The 20,738-nt window shown below is 43.8% G+C and overlaps 1 protein-coding gene across 1 annotated transcript; it reads left to right on the top strand.

The window, feature by feature from the left end:
* Nucleotides 1–841: 841 nt before the first annotated feature.
* LOC140189994 (H-2 class II histocompatibility antigen, E-S beta chain-like) lies at nt 842–20,641 on the top strand. Its single transcript, XM_072246378.1, has 5 exons — nt 842–1,092; nt 2,255–2,512; nt 7,549–7,830; nt 10,720–10,821; nt 19,279–20,641. Exons 1-5 carry the CDS (start codon nt 942–944, stop codon nt 19,365–19,367), a joined length of 882 nt encoding a protein of 293 aa, XP_072102479.1. The 5' UTR covers nt 842–941; the 3' UTR covers nt 19,368–20,641.
* The last annotated feature ends 97 nt before the right edge of the window (nt 20,642–20,738 follow it).

Below are 20,738 nucleotides of genomic sequence, written 5' to 3'. Positions count from 1 at the left end.
CTTCCACACAACACCCCCCCCCCACACACACACACACAAACACTGTTCCTCTCACCTGGTATACTCCTTCTATCACCCACCTTATTGATGAACTGGTATCCCATCCACCCACCTTCCCCCTCACCTGCTTTCACCCCATTCCACCTCCCCCTCACCTGGTATTACACCTACACACCTCCGTTCTCACCTGGCATCCCACCCACCCACCCACCCACCCACCTCCTCCCAGTTGGTATCCCACCCAAACACCTACCTCCCCCCCTCACCTGGTATCCCACCCACACACCTATCTCCCCTTCACCTCGTGTCCCACTTACCTCCCCCTCACCTGGTATCCCACCCACACACTTACCTCCCCCCACCTAGTGTCCCACCCAAACACCTACCTCCCCCCTCACATGGTGTCCCACCCACACACCTACCTCCCCCACACCTGGTATCCCACCCACACACCTACCTCCCCCTCACCTAGTGTCCCACCCACCCAATTTCCCCTCACCTGATATCTCACCCACACACCTACCTCCCCCTCACCTGGTGTTCCACCCGCACACCTACCTCCCCCTCGCCTGGTATCTCACCTACACACTTACCACCCCTCACCTGGTGTCCCACCCACACACCTACCTCCCCTTCACCTGGTGTCCTACTCACACACCTACCTCCCCCTCACCTATTATTACCCGACCCCATCCACGCTCCTCTCAGCTGGTATCCCAATCACCTTTCGTCGTGTGTTGTTGAGTCTCGTTGAGAATAAAGCGCTAAGTTGAAACAGAAGGCGTTCCCTCCCGCCTCGCCCCGCCTGTCTGTGGCAGCGGCCGCCCACGCAGCAGGGGAAACTTCTACATCGATCGCCTCCCGTTACGGGACCTGCCGGCTGGCGATCGGTTTCGCGCGTAGCGGCTGTGTGACGAGGTCCTCAGCCTTCGGCGGAAGGGATGTGGGGAATGATGCCGTCTCCGCGAACCGTGAACCAGCTGCTCCTCCCGCTGTCTCAGGAGCCGCCGGCCGGCGTGAGGCGACGCCGCTCTCCCTCTCTGCTCGCCGCCTTCCTCCTCCTCCTCCTCCACAACGGCTCCATTGCCCTGGGTGAGGAGCGCAGCGCCCCAGGGATGGGAGGCGCCGGGGGAGGGGGCACCGATGGAGGGTAGGGAGGTATAGTGAGGGTGGAAAGAAAGGGAAGGGGGCAACTAGGGAGGGAGGGTAAAGGTCAGGAGGGAAGGGGAGACCTCGCTGAAAGAAGGTGGAGAGAGGAGCGGCACCAGGGGAGGGTGGGGAGGGGAACTGAGGAAGGGTTAAGAGGGGAGAGGAGGGGAATGAGTACCGATAGAGGGTGGGGAGGAGAGTGGAGTGACATTGAGGCAGGGTGGAGAGTGAGCACCAAAGAGGGTGGAGAGCTGAGGAGAAGGGTGCCAATGGAGGGTGGGGAGGGAGTGCAAAGGGAAGCTGGGGAGGAGGGGGCGCCAATGGAGGGTAGTGGACTGGGCACAATGGGAGGGAAGGGCGTTCCAAAGGAGAGGGGAGAGGGCAACGAATGGGCATGGGAAGGGAAGGAGGCACTGAGAGAGAATAGGTAGGGAGGGAGTGGAGGTGAATTGAGTATTGTTGAGGGGGTGGTGGAAGGGGTGGGGATATTGGGGATGAGTGTGTGGGAGAGGATATAGTGTGCCAAAGGTGTGTGGGGAGGGAGAGAGGTGCTACGTGTGGAACTGAAGGCTGAGGAGTGGAGTTGTTGGGGTGCAGAGAGTGGGGAGGATAGAGGGCACGGAGACTGGGAGGGGATGGGGCCATGTTTGAGCGGGTGGGGAGGGACCGCCAAGGATGTTTGGGGAGGGAGGGAAGTAGTCACTGAGGGTGGGTAGGGAGAGAGGGAGTGAGTGGAGTGTTGGGTGTGGACGGTGAGGAGAGATGTCTGTGGGGAGAGGTGTTGAGGGAAGGGCACTTCAATGGCGAGGAGGGGTTTGGGCAAAGAGGTGGGTGGGGACGTGGGCATCGAACTGAGGAAGAGGTGGGTGCAGAGAGTGAGGGTGAAGGGTCAACAGCACCACCACCAAATCCCAACTATTGGAGTTTTACCGTGGGAGGGAGAGGTGGCTCTGGAGAAGTGGCACCTTTTTGCTGTCAGAATGGTGTGGAATCCACAGAAGGGAGAGACAAATTTGTTGTTTCAGGTTGATTAATTTTAAGGTTTTAAAATGAGCCATTTCACTCTCACAATTGGTTAATGGATCGATTATTATCTGCTTGCCAGGAATGCACATCGGTCAAGTGACTTTCTCTGGTAAAGGTTCACAGTTTTCAATGGCTACCCTGCAGTTTGCTTACAATGGAGAAACGACCGTTCGCTTTAATTATACTACAGGAAAGTTTGTGGCCATCAATCCAATTGTAAAGCCTTACATGGACGATCTGAACCGCAATACGGAGGTTATGAAATATGTTACCTGCTGTGTTGAAAGCATGCCTGTTGCCATGGAGATCGTTCACCAGGCTGTTCAAACTCTGACGGGTAAGTTTATTTTCACAAAAAAATCTGCAGATGCTGGAAATCCAAGCAGCACCCACAAAGTGCTGGAGGAGCTCAGCAGGCCAGGCAGCATCTATGGAAAAGAGTACAGACAACGTTTCGGGCTGAGACCCTTCATCAGGACTGGAGAAACAAGTTGAGGAGTCAGAGTTAGGAGGTGGAGAGGGGTGAAGTAAGGAGCTGGGAAGTTGATTGGGAAAAGAGGTGCAGGGCTGGAGGAGGAGGAATCTGATAGGAAAGGATAGAAGGGCATGGAAGAAAGAAAGGGGGGAAGCACCAGAGGGAGGTGATGTGCAGGTAAGGTGAGAGAGGGAAAAGGGAATGGGGAATGATGAAGTGGGGGGGGCATTACTGGAAGTTCGGGAAGTCGGTGGTCCTGCAATCAGGTTGGAGGCTACCCAGGCGGAATATAAGATGTTACTCCTCCAACCTGTGTGCGGCCTCATCCTGACAGAAGAGGAGGCCATGGCATGGGAGTGGGAAGTGGAATTAAAGTTTTGTTTTCAAAGCGATGTTCAAGTAGGCTGTGTGGCAGAGGCTGACAGAGAGGGCAAAACAAGGGAACACACGCACCAGTCCTCAAAGAGGGATCAGAAGTGGAGGGAGTGAGCAATTTCAAGTTATTAGGCGTCAATGTCTCTGAGGATCTATCCTGGGGCCTACATGTCAAGGCAGTTACAAAAAGGCACGACAGCGGCTATATTTCATTACGCGTTTGAGGAGATTTGGTATGTCAAATTTCTACAGATTTACCGTGGAGAGGTATAACTGGCTGCACATGGGGGGAGGGGGTGTAGATACTGCAAAGGGTTGAAAGAAGCTGCAGAAATTTGTGAACTCAATTAGTTCCATCATGGGCACGAGCCTCCTTAGCATTCAGGAATCTTCAAGGAGTGATGCCTCAAAAAGGCAACATCCATCATTAAAGACCCTCACCACTCAGGACATGCCTTTCAGTGCTCCCTTCAGGGAGGAGGTCCAGGAGCCTGAAGGCACACACTAAAGGATTCAGGAAAAGCTTCTTCCCTTCTCCCATCAGATTTATGAACAGTCCATAAAAAACCCATGAACATAACCTCACTATTTTTGCTCTCTATTCGAACTATTTATTTCATTTAAATATGTTTGTTTTTGTAACTTATTCCTTTTATGTATTACACCATATTGCTGGCACAAGACAGCAAACTTGTCAGCAAAAGACCTTATACTCAGTGACCACTTTATTAGGTTTCTCCTGTAGCTAATAAAGTGGAAACTGAGTGTATGTTCGTGGTCTTCTGTTGCTGTAGCCTACTGTTTCTCAACTGTTTTTAGCCCAACACCTCCCTAAAGCACTTTCATTCTTGTTAATGCTCTTTTAAGGCACAACGCACTTTCTGGCACCCCCATGGTGTGAAAACATGTCTACCATATGCTAACACGAGAAAACTGATTCTGATTTAAATTGTTATTGGTCTTTAAAACTAGCTTACTAAGTACCTACACACTGTACAGCAGCTTTGACATGAATGTGATCCTTAAGCTTGAAGGTTTTTAGCAAGAGTTGAAATATCTGGTTCAAGTTGTGACAGCAAAAGCCTTAAGTCCCCACGCATGCCAATATCCAAGTGGTTTCTGTTTTTTGTGAGGTTGTGGTTCACTGCACTTTCAATAAGGTAGGAGGATAGAAATACAATGAAGAGCAGTTTGGCTCATCTTCAAAGACAAGGAAACTTCATATGACCCTCTAGCCACATAGCACAAAAGTCGATGTTTTTAAATAAGCATTTTTGCTTCTCCCTTATTCTGAATTTTGATAATTTTTTCTTGCAAGCTCTCTTCCTGTTCTTCCACCTTGCAAAGGAATAGGGTAATAACCCAGTCCGGAATTTCTGGAGCGTTCAAATCCTTGAATCAATTCTGAAAATCTTTCTTCGGTGACTGCAGGTGTAAGGAGCACTCTTGCAAATCACCATCTGTGAAAGAGAGTGCCATACTTTCCATGCAGGGAAACTGAGAACATTCTTCTCCCAATGTTTTGCTTACATATTTTCAATTTTCTGATAAAAGTGGGCATTCAACTTTTTGTCTGGATTAAATTTAAGTTTTCACCCAGCAGTTTCATATTTAGAATATTCAGTTTGTCATACTGATCGGCTTGGTTTGCCACATCTCCATATAGAAGTCCAATCTCGTTGACTTCCACCAGTGCAAAAAGATCAAAGAAGTGTTTTAAGGAGCAGCTTTTGACAGCGGACACACTTCAGTGTGAAGAAACAAGCGTTCAATCTCTGCATTGATATTTTGGCATAAATGGTGAAATATTCTGCTATTTAATGGATGATCTTTAATTTTGTTGATAGCAGCTATTACAGGAGTCATGCTTGAAAAAAGTCACTAGCTGAGGTTTTTGGCTGCGAGGTGTTGACGATGAATTACACAATGGATGTAAACAAACTTGGAATTTATTTTTTCATTAATGCCACTAAACTAGCATGGCAACCTGTTATATATGGTGCTCCATCTGTTGTACAAGAAATCATGTTCCTAATTGAAATACTTTCATCCTCAATATACATTTTGAGGTCATCATAGATTGATTCTCTGTTGATATGTTTTTAACTTTTTACAAAAGAGAATCGCTTCCTAAACTTTTCCCTTTTAGATAAACCGTACAGATGCCATTAGCAATGCCGCGTTGCCTTGCACAGTTGACTCATCCAGTTATATCCCAAATTCTGTTTTTTGTGGCTCTGTGCAAAGTTGATATTCCACCTCTTCACTCATTTCATCAATACGATGAGCTATTGCTTAGAGGAAATTATTTTAAAATACTGGTTTCCATTTTGAGAACAGTGGTGAAGCACTTCTGATACAGCAAGCATTATTAATCTTCCACCAATTGTATGAGATTTTCCACACCTTGCTATCATTTTGGAAATGATATAAGAAGCAACGAGACCACAAACAAAGTCATTTCTTGGCAAATGACTCGAATGTGCAATGGTTTTGCAATGCTTCTTTCATCTTCTGGAACCGAGTAATATCATAAGTAGCCTTTTCAGGGTGTCTTTTGCAGAAGCATTCCTGCAATCTTGATGGTTTCATGGATTCATTAGACAGTACAGTATTACAAATAGGAAACATGGGGCGCTGCTGATCTAATGCGATGGAATAAAACCATATTTCAGGTATGTAACTTTGTATTGGCACACTTTGTGTAGTTTCTGTTTCTTAGCAGGATTAGAATTCAAGGCTTCACCGCCTTCAAGCTTGTAGAGATCGCACCGTACATACTTACCCATTGTTAACGGGGCTAAATTAAAATAATAAATTAACACCACTGGGAATGCCTATCGGATGTTGATGGCAGTGAGTTGACACGGATGGAACGATGGCAGTGGCACGCAAAGGAACAGCGAGGCAAAGGTGAAGACGATCACAACTGCAAAAATTACATTGACAAGGATTCAGATTGGAATCGAATGTTAGTCGGGACAGAGCTTGTGTTTGGGAAGCTACCTTCTTACTATTCCAGTCAGCACGATTAACCAGTCACGTAAAGTTTCGTAATCCCCAAAGATGGTTCTTGACCGCACATATGAAGCCGAGGTCACTTTGAACACCTCAAGAGGATTCCTCAGGGTTGACAGGTTCACTGATTGACTCTATTTCACCATTTGGTTCCGGCCAGCGCTGTATCGTTGCGCGACCTGTTTTCCATAGATCTGTCACGAAGGTGGAGAGGGTGTACTTGACCTATCAACCGTTAAATTGCACGAACTCGTTCCGTGCTGCCAGTCAAGGGTAATTGTTGGACACCCTGTTTGCTAATTTATGCATCCTCAATAATGTCTGTTTGGTTGGTAAGGTTGGATGAGATTGTCAAATTTCAGACTTGTTGTGATGACGGTGCTCACCGCCTGCTGAGCTGTGGTTCTTCCTGTGTTCCAGTGCCTCATCCTTTATTTCAGAAGTGCCTGGTCTACTAACGGTCGGTCAGGTCTCGAGCCTCAAGTAGGGGTGCCACTCTTCCCCCATGACATCATACAATACCGCACTCCCCTTGGGAATCACTGCTGCAGCTCAGTCACTTTGAGGTGTGACATGTTGTACGTTCAGAGATGCTCTTCTGCACACCACTGCTGTAACACATGGTGATTTGAGTTACCGTCCCCGTCCTATCAGATTGAACCAGTCTGGCCATCCTCCTCTGACCTCTCTCATTAACAAGGTGCTTTCACCCACAAAACTGCTGCTCACTGGATGTTTTTTCTTTGTCGCACCATTCTCTGTGAACTCGAGAGACCGTTGTGTATGAAAATCCCAGGAGATCAGCAGTTTCTGAGATACTCAGACCACCCCATCTGGTCCATGGTCAAAGTTAATTAGATTGCATTTCTTCCCCATTCTGATGTTTGGTCTGAACATCAACTGAACCTCTTGACAACGTCTGCATGCTTTTATGCATTGAGTTGTTGGCACATGATTGGCTGATTAGAAGTTTATATTAATGAGCAGTGTACATAATAAAGTGGACACTGAGTGTATGTCAGTGATATTAAACCTGATTCTGATCTGCACTAACCTGCAGCTAATTAACTGCACCATGCAAATTTTCATTTCTAAGTATTTCCACCTTATGGAAACTTTGGGTTGCCACCAGTCCTTGGAACTTTCCTGTGACTTGGGAGTGATTAAAAGAACCATACCCCTGGTCGGATGCATATGACCAGGGGACAGTTTCAAAACAGAAAAGATTCTGCAGATGTTGGCAATCCAAAGCAGCACACACACACACACCCACACAAATTCAGCAGGCCAGGCAGCATCTAGGGAGGTGAATAAACATAGGAACAGAATTAGACCATTTGACCCATTGTGTCTGTTCCTCCATTCCGTCATGCTGTATTCTCAAGGTTGTATAATATACACATGCTTTAATAGTAAACATACTTTGAACTTTGAAGTTCTGTTACTCATTACTTTTTTTGATCCCGTAACCAAGTTCAGCTTCAATGTGTTTCTGTCCACTGCAGCGAAGCCAACTATCACAATAACCTCAAGACACATGAAGAACAGAGAGAATACCTTGGCCCTGACATGCCAAGTGCATGGATTTTATCCCAAGAAAATCCATGCAACGTGGCTGCGGAATGGTGTGGCGATCGATCAGGAAGTGCTAATGACGAGAATTTTACCCAACTGGGATAGGACGTTCCAAGTCCGGCTACAGGTCGAAATTGACCCCGGGAAGGGTGACACTTACACTTGTGAAATCGAGCATTTGAGCGTCCCTGACAAGCTGCATGCAGTTTGGGGTAAGGCTCAGAGTCTGAGTAATTTGGGGTGCAGTGTACTGGTGATGATCTGGTTCACACTCTGTCCAACACTATATTATACACTCAGTGGCCACTTTATCAGGCACCTCCTCTACATAATAAAGTGACCATTGAGTGTAAGGTTGTGGTCTTATGCTGCTGTAGCTCATCCGCTTCAAGGTTGGAAATGTTTGCGTTCAGTGACGCTCTTCCGCACACCAACATTGTATCAGGCGGTTCTTTCAGTTACTGTCGTGTTCCTGTTAGCGTGAACCAGTCTGGCCATTCTCCTCTGAAATCTCACTAACAAGGCACTTTTGCCCACAACTGCCACTCAGTAAATGATTTTTTTTTGTTTGTTTTTCACACTGTTCACTTTAAACTCTCGAGACTTGTCCCTGAAAATCCCGGGAGCTCAACAATTTCTGAGATACTCAAACCACCCCGTCGTGCATCAGCATCGTTCAAAAGTTCATTTATTATCAAACTATGTGTTCATTATTCAACTCTGAGATTCATTTCTCCAGATAGCCATGAAAAAAAGAAATCCATGGAAGTCATTCAAAGATAAACATCAAACCCCCACCCCTCCACTGCACAAAAAAATCAAAACTGAACAGGAACATCAAACCCCCACCCTGCACAAAAAAATCAAAATGCTACAAGAACATCAACCCATCTAAATCCCACTCCCTCATGTAAAAAAAAAACTAACAAAACATGCTCTGCAATAACAAGGTGAAAGAACAGGGGAAAACATAGAATATAAAAATCATAAGACTGGAAGTCCATAGTCCAATTCATAAATTCAGAACCTGGTAATATCCTCTGACCAACAGCGAGCGAGAGAGAGAGAGAGAGAGAGAGAACACTCAAACGCGGAGGCCTGCCCTCCAACAACAAAGAGTGAAAGGCACCACACAGCAGAGAAGTCCATCCCTGCAATCAAAAGGCAAGCAGTTGCCTCAGATTCAATCTTCCTCAACACTTTACTCAGCAAAATGGAGTCGATCATTGGCCCCTGCCTTATCTTTAAGCTGTTTCGCCTTGAGGCTGTTTGAGCTTCCTGGAATCTTCCCGGAGACAGCAAAGCACTAGGTCACTCAATTGATCTCTAAACTGTAAATCACAGGCTCTTAACAGTTCCAGAAACACATTTCAGATGAAAAGCAGACGTAAAAGAAGTGAAATAAACAGATTCGTTGACTATCTGATAGACGTTGACCAGCGGGACGTTGTACACAGGCACCATCTTGACTAGGTTCCATGGTGAAAGTCACTCAGATCACATTTCTTCCCCAATCTGATGTTTGGTCTGAACAACAACTGGACCTCTTGGCCATGTCTGCATGCTTTGATGCATTGAGTTGCTGCCACATGATTGGGTGATCTGGTTCACATTTTCAACCCATTCAGGTTACGATTGTTTCACAGGAACAGAATCCTGCTGTAACCTGGTGAGGATCAGTATCTCCACTTTCTACATCAGTCATGGAGTAATACAGATATGTGCACTTCTGTCCAAGTGGACCATGCTGATCACCATAAGATCATAAATTATAGGAGCAGAATTAGTCCATTTGGCCTATTGAACCTGCTTAGGCATTTCATGGCTAATTTATTATCCACTCAACCCCGTATTTCTGCCTTCTCCCCATAACCTTTGACACCCTTAATAATCAAGAACCTTTCAACTTCATCTTTAAATCTACCCAGTGATGTGGCCTCCAGAGCAGTCTGTGGCAATGAATTCAGGGACTTACCTAAAGAAATTCCTTCTCATCTCTGTTCTAAAAGGATGTCCTTCTATTCTGAGGCTGTGTCCTCTGGTGCTCGACTCCCCCATTAGAGGAAACATCCTCTCCACGTCCACTCTGTCTAGGCTTTTCAGTATTTGATAGGATTGAATGACACATCCACCCCCATCATTCTGCTAAATTCCACCAAGTACAGGCCCAGAGCCATCAAATTCTCATCATATGTTAACCCGTGCATTGTCAGGATCATTCTCGTTATCCTCATTCGGACCCTCTCCAATACTCAAACTGCGTAAGACCAATCTCTTATGAAGCCTCAGCATAAAAGAGTGGTAACACTGCACTTGCCTTCCTGACTCAGCCTGCAAATTAACCTTTCGGGAATCCTGTTCGGGGACCTCCAATTCCCTTTGCACCTCGGATTTGTGTTTTCTCTTGGCTCGTACTTTCCTTCCTGGGATGATTCTCATGAACCTCCTCTGGGCCCTCTCTAATTCCGGTACATCCTTTCTTAGATAAGAGGCCCAAAACTGCTCATAATACTTCAAGTGAGGATTTGATCAGTGCCTAATGAGGCCCGGCAATAGATTCCTGCTTTCATATTCAAGTCCATAGGAAAGGAAAGCTGACATTGCATTTTCCTCCCTTACCATTGATTCAATCGACAAATTAACACTAAGGGAACCCTCCACGAGTTCTCCCAAGTACTTGCTTTTGAACTACCTTGTATATATGGAATGATGGTTTGGATATCAGGCTCACAAATACTTTTTACTCTCCCTCGGTGTATCGTAATAAGCCAATTAGGACACTTCTGACCTCAGTGGATACAAGCCCAGCCTGTCTGACCCTTTCTCATAAGACAACCGGCACATTCCAGCAGTCTAACTGGCAGGTAACATAACACTTTAACTGCCAGTGACCTGGGTTCAAACCCAGCACATCCTTCTTCGACAAGGGGCCATTCTCTGCTGTTGTATTGGACCAAGACTAGAGAAGTCTGGTGAAGACAATAAAATGCAAACAACTGTGGCCAAGTTGCTCTCTGCTGTAATATCTTCTGACCAACAACTGTGGCTAAAATGCTCTGTGCTGTAATATGTTCTGATCTCAGTTTTACTGATTTTCCTAGTTCCCAAGAATACCTATCCAGTCTATGGATATGTGATTGGAATAATCGCTGGAATAATTGGCATTCTGACTGCAGTGTCCGGAGGAATGATCAGGTGGAAAGGTAGGAATATTTTTGTATGTACTCATCAGTCCGGGGGACATTTTTTTGTTCATACACTTCATTTTTAAAAAAGCCACAGATACCCAGTTGGCCAAATACCCAGTCTGGTCATCTGAGACCCAGTGATTCAGCATGGGTTACCACAGCAAATTCTACACTAAGAGTGGTAGAATACAAGGGCAGGCCAGGGAGCAAGAAACAATTCAAGACAGAAACAAACCACTGGTTTACACTGACCATCAAATATCCATTTACATTTTTCCACCGTTGTTCTTCCGACATTCCCATTAGCCCAAATAAACTCCACCCCCCCCACACACACACCTACATGCTAGAGACATTCCCATCAGCTCCCAACACTCAACTAATCTAAAAGGAGAGGAGAGTAGATCTTGGAGAAAGGGAAGGTGGAGGGACGCCATAGGGAGGCGCTGGGCAGTAAGGAGAAGTGAAGGGGTAATGGATATGCCGAATGGGGAATGGATAAAGATAAGATGGGAAGGGGAGAGAAATTACCAGAAGTTAGAGAAATCGATGCTATTCACTGTAATCTGCCAGCATGTATTCCTTTCCCTCCTCACGCTTTACTCTGACTTCTGTCCCCTTCCAATCCAGTCCTGACGAAGGTTCTTGACCTGAAACATTGACTGTTTATTCCCTTCCATCTTTGCTGCCTCGCCTGCTAAGTTCCTCCTGCATTTTGTGTGTGTTGCTCTGGATTTTCCAGTATCTGCAGAACCCCTTGTGTTTATTAAATGTCCGATGGTGCAGATTCCAGATGAGAGAGGAAAAATGTACGGAGAGTTGTGAGGAGAACTGTTGTACACAGAGTGGTCAGAACCTGGGGTACCAGAGGAGGTGGTGGAACCAGATATGAAAGCAATGTTTAAGACCATTTTGGCAGATGAGTGAAAAGGCAAGAAGTGGAGCCATTATTCCCTCAGTGGCCGCTTTATTAAGGGTGCATGAGGAACATAATAAAGTTTATGTTCATGGTCTGCTGCTGCAGCCCATCAATTTCAAAGTTTGACATGTTGTGTGTTCAGAGATGCTCTCCTGCACACCACGGTTATAACGTGTGGTTATTTGAGTTAGTGTCGCCTTCCTGTCAGCTTGAACCAGTCTAGTTATTCTCCTCTGACCCCTCCCATCAACAAATTGTTTTCACCCTCAGAACTGCCCCTCTGTTGTTCCTCGCACCATTGTCTGTAAACTCTAGAGACTGTTGTATGTGAAAATCCCTGGAGAGCAGCAGTTACTGTGATAATCAAACCACCCGATCTGGCACCAACAATCATTCCACAGTCAAAGTCACTTAGATCGCCTTTCTTCCCCTCTCTGATGCTCGGTCTGAACAACAAATGTACCTCTTGACTATGCCCGCATGCGTTGAATTTCTGCCACATGATTGGCTGATTAGATGTTTCTATTAATATTAAACCTGCTTCTGATCTGCACTAACCTGTAGCTAATTAACCTCACAATGTAACTTTTGATATTTCGGCCGTTGGTATTTCAATTTCACTGAAACTTCGGGTTACCAACTGTTTTTGGAACCCTCATATGATTTGGGAGTGTCTGAAAGAACCGTTCCCCTGGTCAGTGGCGAATGACCAGAGGACAGTTTTGAAACACAGAAGATTCTGCAGTTGGTGGAAATCCAGAGCAACGCACACAGTCACATACACACAATGCTGCAAAAATTCGGTAGGTCAGGCAGCGTCTATGGAGGGGAATAAACAGTTGACATTTCGGGCCAAGACCAGTCATTAAGTCTAAAGGAGACATTTTGTGTAGTCAGCACCACTCAGGCCCCAAAGGTGTGGATTAAATAGTTTTAACCTTCAGAGATAGGACGTAAGACATCGGAGTACAATTAGGCCACTCAGCCCATCAGATCTGCTCCACTGGATGTTATTTTTGTCCTTGCATCGCTCTCTGTAAACTCTAGGAACTGTTGTCCGTGAAAATCCCAGGAGATCAGCAGTTCATTCTCTATTCAAACCACTCTGTCTGGTCTGTGGTCAGAGTTACTTGGATCATATTTCTTCCCCATTCTGATGTTTGGACTGAACAACAACTGAACTCCTTGACCACGTTTGCATGCTTTTATGCTTGAAGTTGCCACATGATTGGCTGATTAATAATCATAATACCTAAATATCTAAAGAGAGTCTGAAACTTTAAAAAGAGTATTATTATATATAGAAACAGAATCATTTAAAGGAAACAATTCACTTTTACTAAAATTAATATAAGGATCTTAATAAAGCTAATTCTGTTCCCTCAGTAGACTCTATGAAGTATTTATTTAGTAGATGGATTTGACTTACATTTTCACTTGTTGGTCGTATTCATATAGTTAAGATGATGATTCTACTGAAATTTTTATATTTATTTTAGAATATTCCTGTTTTTTTGACTAGGCAGTTTTTTGATCAGATTGATTCTATTATTTTATCTTTTATTTGGAATAATAAAAGACCAAGAATTAGTAAATGTCATTTACAAAAATTGAAAAAGGATGGTGGTCTTGCTTTGCCTAATTTTAGAATGTATTATTGGGCTGTTAAGCTGTGATATATGTCTTTTTGGTTATATTGGGTTGATAAGAGTGATTGGCCAATTTGGGTAGACCTGGAACTAAAATGTGTCAAACAGTTTTATTTAACCTCTTTATTGGGGGCTCCTTTACCTATGCAATTAGGTGAAGTTGTTAATTTAAACCTATATCCTGTGATTAAGTATTCTTTACAAATTTGGCCCCAGTTCCGCAATTCTTTTAATCTTAAAAAACTTAAACTTTGTAGTTTAATTTACCGAAATTACTTTTTTAAGCCGCCTTTGAGTGATCCAATTTTTCTACCATGGGAAAATAAAGGTATTAATTCTTTCATAGATTTATTTAAAGAAGATAGATTGATGTCCTTTTAACAATTAATTGATAAATATTCTCTTTCATACTCACACTTTCTGCAATACCTTCAAGTTAGACATTTTTTACAAAAATATTTAAGTACTTTCCCTTACATATTGGAGGCTGACCTGTTAGATACTATTATGAGTATGAATCCTTTGATTAAGGGTTCTATTGGAAGAATTTATAATTTATTATTACAATGGGATAAGTGTCCTTTGTCTAAGATTAAACAGGTTTGGGAATAGGAACTTAATTTGACTTTTATGATGGAGGATTGGATGCGGCTATTGAAGTTGGTTAACTCTTCTTCAATTTGTGCTAGCCATTCATTGACTCGATTTAAAATTGTACATCGTTATCATTTGACAAAGGAGAAACTTTCTAAAATCTTTTCTAATGTTGATAGTCATTTTGATAGATGTAAAACTGAGATAGCTACACTGACACATATCTTTTGGTCTTGTTCTATATTGGAACAGTTCTGGAAGTCGGTTTTCTCAACATTTTCTAAAGCACTTAAAATTAATTTACAACCCAATAAATTAACTGCGCTTTTTAGAATAGTTCCTGAAAATATTCATGGTATTTCTGTGTCTGACCAACATGTTATTGCATTTGTTACATTGATAGCTAGGAGGACCATTTTGTTGAAGTGGAAGGATACATCAGCTCCCACTTTGTCACAATGGTTCTCTCAGGTGATGCTATGTCTTAGTTTGGAGAAAATTAGAAGTCGAACCTTTGAACCTTTATTTGATCTTGAGAAAAGATGGGGCTCATTTGCTCGTTATTATCATTTGAGTTAAGTGATATAATATTTCCACGATCTAATTGTAATTTTTTTTAGTATATTTTCTTTTCTTGCTGGCGGTTTGATGTTTGTTTTTAGAAGCTTTTTGTATGACGCATGGCTCCGGGGTTGTACACTTAATAGGTTCTCTTTTTTTTCTCACTTTTCTGCTCAGTAGATTTTTTTGTTTTCACAAAATTTTGTTTTCAATCTTTAAGGTGATGGGGTTTTTTTCTGAGGCATTGTAAGTGTTGTTACTTCGATGTACTCATGTTATTTTTCCTATATATACAATAAAAAGATTTGAAAGGAAAGAAAGAATGATTGACTGATTAAATATTTGGATTAACAAGCAGGTTTACCGGTGTACCTAATAAAGTGGCCAGTGAATGAAGACTAAAGGGAGATCGTGTAATTTGGTATCATGATTAGTACAAATGTGGGCGGAATGGCCTGTTTCTGAGCTGTACTTTTCTTTGTTTCGAAAACATACCTTTATTCATTCAAATTATAGGCAGGAAATACGATATGATTAGTAGATGTCTCTTTCTAAATTGATCGTGTCATCAAATCAGTATCTTGATCGTTTCTTCCATGCTGTGCATACCATTTACATGTGGCCTCTTCTGAGCAGTGTATCCACCAAAGTCAGAGTAAATTAGTAATTTTAATTACACCTTGTTAAAATTAAAGTTTAGTAAGGGCAACAAAGATCATGGGGAGAAGGCAGGAGAATGGGTTTGAGATGAATAATAAATCAGCTGCAATGAAATGGCCAGCACAGACTCAATAGGCCAAATGCCCTAATTCTGCTTCTATGAATTGTGATTTAAATATAGCATCCAAGTACATATATGCCATCAAATATTGCCTTGAGATTCATCTTCTTCTGGGCATTTACAGGAAAATAATTACAATCAAATTTATGAAGACTATACATAATCAAAAACTGATCAACAACCAATGTGCAAAAGAAGACTAATTGTGCAAATAAAAACATACAGAGGCATGCAAAAGTTTGGGCACCCCAGTCAAAATTTCTGTTACTGTGAATAGTTAAGTGAGTAGAAGATGAACTAATCTCCAAAAGTCATAAAGTTAAAAATGAAACATTCTTTTCAACACTTTAAGCAAGGTCAGTGTATTATTTTTGTTTTGTAGAATATCAGAGTGGAGAAAAGGAAAGGAGCACCATGCCAAAGTTTGGGCACCCCAAGAGATTTGAGCTCTCAGATAACTTTTGCCAAGGTCTCAGACCTTAATTAGCTTGTTAGGGCTATGGCTTGTTCACAGTCATTGTTAGGTAAGGCCAGGTGATACAAATTTCAAAGCTTTATAAATACCCTGACTCCTCAATCTTGTCCCAAAAAGTGTGAGAAAGTTTTAAATGTTATGAGAAGTATTGCTGGATGCGACTGCAGAGCAGGGCGGGAAACTATGTACTTAATATATCTAGCTATGATTCGATGTTATAGATTATGGTTGTATTGCTTATGGTTCAAGCTGCTATGGCAGTGCTTGGAAAACTAGACACTGTGTTTAAAGCAAAGCACTTAGACTCTGTTGTGGAGCTTTTAGAACAACATCAGTCCCGGCATTATGTGTGGAGATGGGAGAACTGCCTCTGCATTTAAGACAAATTCAGTTGGGCCTGAAGTATTGGGTAAAACTAAATGGATTCAATCACTGCTGTCCATCAAAGTGTCTTTTGCAGGGGAAGTCAGAGCACCGAAGTAAAATTAAAAGATACCCACTTTTAGATTTGGTTACTAACTGGGCTGTGAAATTGAAACTGACTGAGGAAGACATAGTTGATCAAATTTTCTTGCCACCCGTCCCTTTTTGGCTCTTTCCAGAACCAGAAGTGGACATAATCCTCCTTCTTCAGCTTCAAGGAAGCAGTGCAATTTGATTAGCGTTGATTACAAATGTATGTTTAAATAATAAATGGGGATCTTAGCTGAAGATTTTTACTGATGGTTCAGTGGACCCAGAGAGCAGTAGGGCAGGATTTGGGATGTATGCATCTCAACTTGGAGTTAAGATTGGTCACGTGGTTTCAGATGGTGTTACTTGCTTTGCAACAGAATTATAAGCAATCCTCTGGGCCTCATGGTGGATAGAAGACTCTTGACCATGCAGGGTTATCATCTGTTCGGATTCTGCTGCTACTTCATAGTCTATAAAAGGGAGTAAATCAAAAGCTCGATCTGACATAGTTATTGAGATTCTCTTAGTGCTGTTTAGAGTAGGGAAGATGGGTCGCATTAGACATTACTGCCCTGGGAAAAAGGCTCTGGCTATCCATTCAATCATTGCCTCTTATACACCTTTTTTTCAAGTAGCCTCTCATCCTCCTTTGCTCTGACTTACTCAACCTATTCTCATAAGACATGCTCCCCAATCTAGGCAGCATCCTGGTAAATCTGCTCTGCACTCTCTCTGAAGCTTCTTCATCGTTCCTATAATGAGGAGACCTGGGCTGAACAACCTGTTCCAAGTGTGGTATAACCAGGGTTTTGTAGAACTGCATCATTACCTGTCAGCTCTTGAACTCAATCCCTCGACTAATGAAGGCCAACATACCATATGTCTTCTTAACCACAATTTCAACTTGCATAGCAACGTTGAGGTGACTGGCAACATGGACCAAAGATCCCTCTGTCCTCCACACTGCTGAGAATACCGCCATTAACCCTGTACTCTGACTTCAAGATCAACCTTCCAATGTGAATCTTTTCAGTTTTCTGGGTCCAGCTCTGCATTCTGCCAATGTCCTGTTGTAACCTACAACAACCTACTGTGCTGTCCACAGCCATGTCATCAAGAGTAACAATTATTCATGTCTGAAATGGGGGAAAGTGACATTAAGTCAGCATATTGGAGTCAGTGCAAATTCTTTGCTGTGCAATCACTTCACCAGTGTCAGTAATACCTTGTACCTGGACAGCACACACAAAATGCTGGAGGAACTCAGCAGGACAGGCAGCATCTATGGAAAAGAATCAACATTTTGGGCTGAGACCCTTCAACAGGACCCCCCAGAACTCTACTCCTCATCTTTTTTTCTCCAGTCCTGCTAAAGGGTCTTAGCCCAAAACATCAACCCTTTACTCTCTTCCATTGACACTGCCTGGCCTGCTGAGTTCCTTCAGCATTTTATGTGTGTTGCTTGGACTTCCAGCATCTAGAGATTTTCTCTTGTTTGCCTTGTTTCTGGATGATTGATTGGATATCTGATAATGAGTTTGAAACCAGTGCTGGACAGTTTTTAAAGTGGAAATACTGCTGCACTGGGGCAGAACCACTCTCTGAAATTTGAAGGTCCAGGACCAGTGGTATGAGTAGTTGTCATAACTGACGTCTTCCTTCATTGCAGTAGACGACCATGACTTCTTCTGTACCTCTCAATGAAGTGTGGCTGTTGAATCTCACTGTTGACCTCATCCACTCATTCCGCATCTCTTCGCACGTTCGGATGGGCATGTTCCTATCTCACTGTGGTATAAGGCCGCCGGCTACCCTCTCCTGGTTTAACCTGTCCATCGAAGCAATGTACTGGGGTGTGGCCGCTGTCACACCTATACAGCTACTTGGAGCTGCATGTGAAAGCTGAGTGTCAGGCGGGGACCAGTGTGACTGAGCTGCCCCAGAATGGACACGACAAGCTTCTTCACCAGCAGTGCTACCCCCCACTGCACCCCGCCCCTGGACATCTCATACACCCCATTTTATGTCTGGTAAACATCAGAAAAGTTAACTAGGGTGCACTATGCACACAGGAACCTGGGGTCAGGAGGACGTAACTATTAGACATAGGATCATAATTAGGCCATTCAGCCCATCATGTCTATTTCGCCATTCCATCATGGCTGATTTATCCTCCTTTCAACTTCATTCTTCTAACTTCTCCCCATAACCTTTGTCGCCCTTACTAATCAAGAACTCATCAAGTTCAGGAAGGAATGTCAACTTCCTTCCTTCCAAGCTCAACTTTAAATATAAGCAATGACTTCTCCTCCACAGCCACCTGTAGCAATGAATTCCACAGACTCACAACCCCCTGGCTAAAGAAATTCCTCCTCATCTCTGTTCTAAAGGGACATCCCTCCACTCGGATTCTGTGCCCTCTGGTCCTAGACTCCCCCACAATAGGAAACATCTCCACATCCATTCTAACCAGAAGAAGAAAGAAGAAACCCCTTGACTCCGAGTGGAGTCATTGGGACTCAGTCATGATGGCGTTTTCTTAGCAGGCTTTCTCGTTTTTACGAGGCCGAGTTGCTAGCTCGATGCTCAACCCAGCATGGATGGAAAGCGAGCAAGGGAGTCGGCTGGATTCGAACTCGGGAGCCTTCGCTCCGAAGTCCGGCGCTGATGCCACTACGCCACCAGCTGGCGATTCTAACCAGGCCTTTCAATATTTAGTAGGTTTTGATGACATCCCACTCGCCATTGTTCTAAACTTCAGTGAGTATAGACCCAGAGCTGTCAACTGCTCATCATACTTTATCCCTTTCATTTCCAGGATCATTCTCATGAACCTCCTCTGGAACCACTCCACTGTCAGTACATCCATTCTTAGCTTAGGTCCAAAACTGCTCGCGATGCTCCAAATGCAGATTGCCTAATCCATTATAAAGCAGCAGCATTATATCCTGAAATGTTACATACTGCTGCTGACTGGTGCTGTCTTAATTATTACACAGTCCATATCTTCATTATCCCTCTTCTCTTTTCTTCTCAGAACTCTGCTCACACGGTGAGGACGACTGTCTGTGTGAAGAACTTGGCCAGATGCCGAGGCCTGCCTCTGAATGCACGACAGAAGCTTGAAATCGAACTGTCAAATTCACAACTTGCCGGTACTTGGATACCTGGTGACTGCCGTCTCTGTTCTCGTTTGTCTGGCATGCATTGGAAATCACCTGCCTCACAATGCCGCTTTTTACTTTGTGTTTAACCCATTTCAGTTTGATTTCCTATTCACATACGTTGACCAAAGGTGTAAGGTGCTCCTTCCCTCTGCTGGCATGAAGGTCACCCCTGGGTAAGGTGTAGCACCTGCTTAGCCCCCTGTCAGATTCATGGGGCATAAATCCTGATTTTGTGGCCATTGACAATTGACAACAGCCTGGCAGACAATCTCTGGAGAGTATTGATAATGGCTGGAATCACTCGTTTTGTAAAACAACTCCCCAGAAGAAAGCAATAGCAAACTATTTCTGTAGAATTTGCCAAGAACCTATGACCATGATCATCCGCATCCTACGACATGGCACATGATGATGATCATGATTCCCACTCCCACATGTCGGTCCACGACTTCCTCTACTCCCATGATGAGGTCAGACTCAGGCTGGAGAAGCAACACCTCATATTCTCTATGGGTAACCTCCAACCTGATACCATAAATTTAGACTTTATACCTTCAGGAAATTGTTTCCTCAACCTTTTCCTCATATATTCCACAATCTGGCTCCTCTCTTACCTCTTCGCTTATCTTCACCTGCCCATCACCTCCCTCTGGTGCTCCTTCTCCTTGCCTTCCCTCCACGGTCAACTATTCTCTCCTATCAGATTCCTCCTTCTTTAGCTGTTTCCTTTTCCACCTATCACCTCCCTGCTTCTCACTTCATCCAGCCTCCTCCACCCAACCACCTTTCTCCGACTTCACCTATGGCCTGGCAGCTTCTTCTTCTCCCCTCCTTATTCTTTCCCTTTCCTTTCCAGTCCTGATGAAGGCTCTCAGCCTGAAACATCAACTGTTTATTTTCCTCCATAGATGTTATCTAACCTGCAGAATTTCTCCACCATTTTGTGTGTGTCTGTTGTTCTGGATTTCCAGCATCTTGTTGCCTATGTTTAACTGCAGTGCTGGAGACCAGTGTTGTCAGTGCCTGCAAAGCAGTTATCAAGAGGTGCCGAATCCTACATCCTAAGGTACAATTAACCTCTGAGCAAAATCTTTCTGTTGCCGCACCTGCTTGGAAGAATGAAGAATGTCTGTGGTTTCAAATAAAATCTGTACAACACACTTTGTCATCCAGCAGCATGATGATTCAAGTTCAGAAAACTAAAATACACACATTGGCCACTTTATTAGATATCGCTTGTATATTTCTGGTCTTCTGCTGCTGTAGACCATCCTCTTCAAGGTTCGACATGCTGTGTGTTCAGAGATGGTCTTCTGCACCCCACTGTTGT

Source organism: Mobula birostris, chromosome 29 (genome assembly GCF_030028105.1).
Source record: "Mobula birostris isolate sMobBir1 chromosome 29, sMobBir1.hap1, whole genome shotgun sequence".
Classification (NCBI taxonomy): Eukaryota; Metazoa; Chordata; class Chondrichthyes; order Myliobatiformes; family Myliobatidae; genus Mobula; species Mobula birostris.
This window is presented reverse-complemented; position numbering and strand designations above follow the sequence as displayed.

Bases quoted from the DNA above. Each gene is read 5' to 3' on its own strand.
- LOC140189994 (XM_072246378.1), top strand. From the start codon at position 942: ATGTGGGGAATGATGCCGTCTCCGCGAACCGTGAACCAGCTGCTCCTC. The intron at 2,513-7,548 runs GTAAGTTTATTT...TGTCCACTGCAG, and splicing joins GGCTGTTCAAACTCTGACGG to CGAAGCCAACTATCACAATA. The intron at 7,831-10,719 runs GTAAGGCTCAGA...TGATTTTCCTAG, and splicing joins CAAGCTGCATGCAGTTTGGG to TTCCCAAGAATACCTATCCA.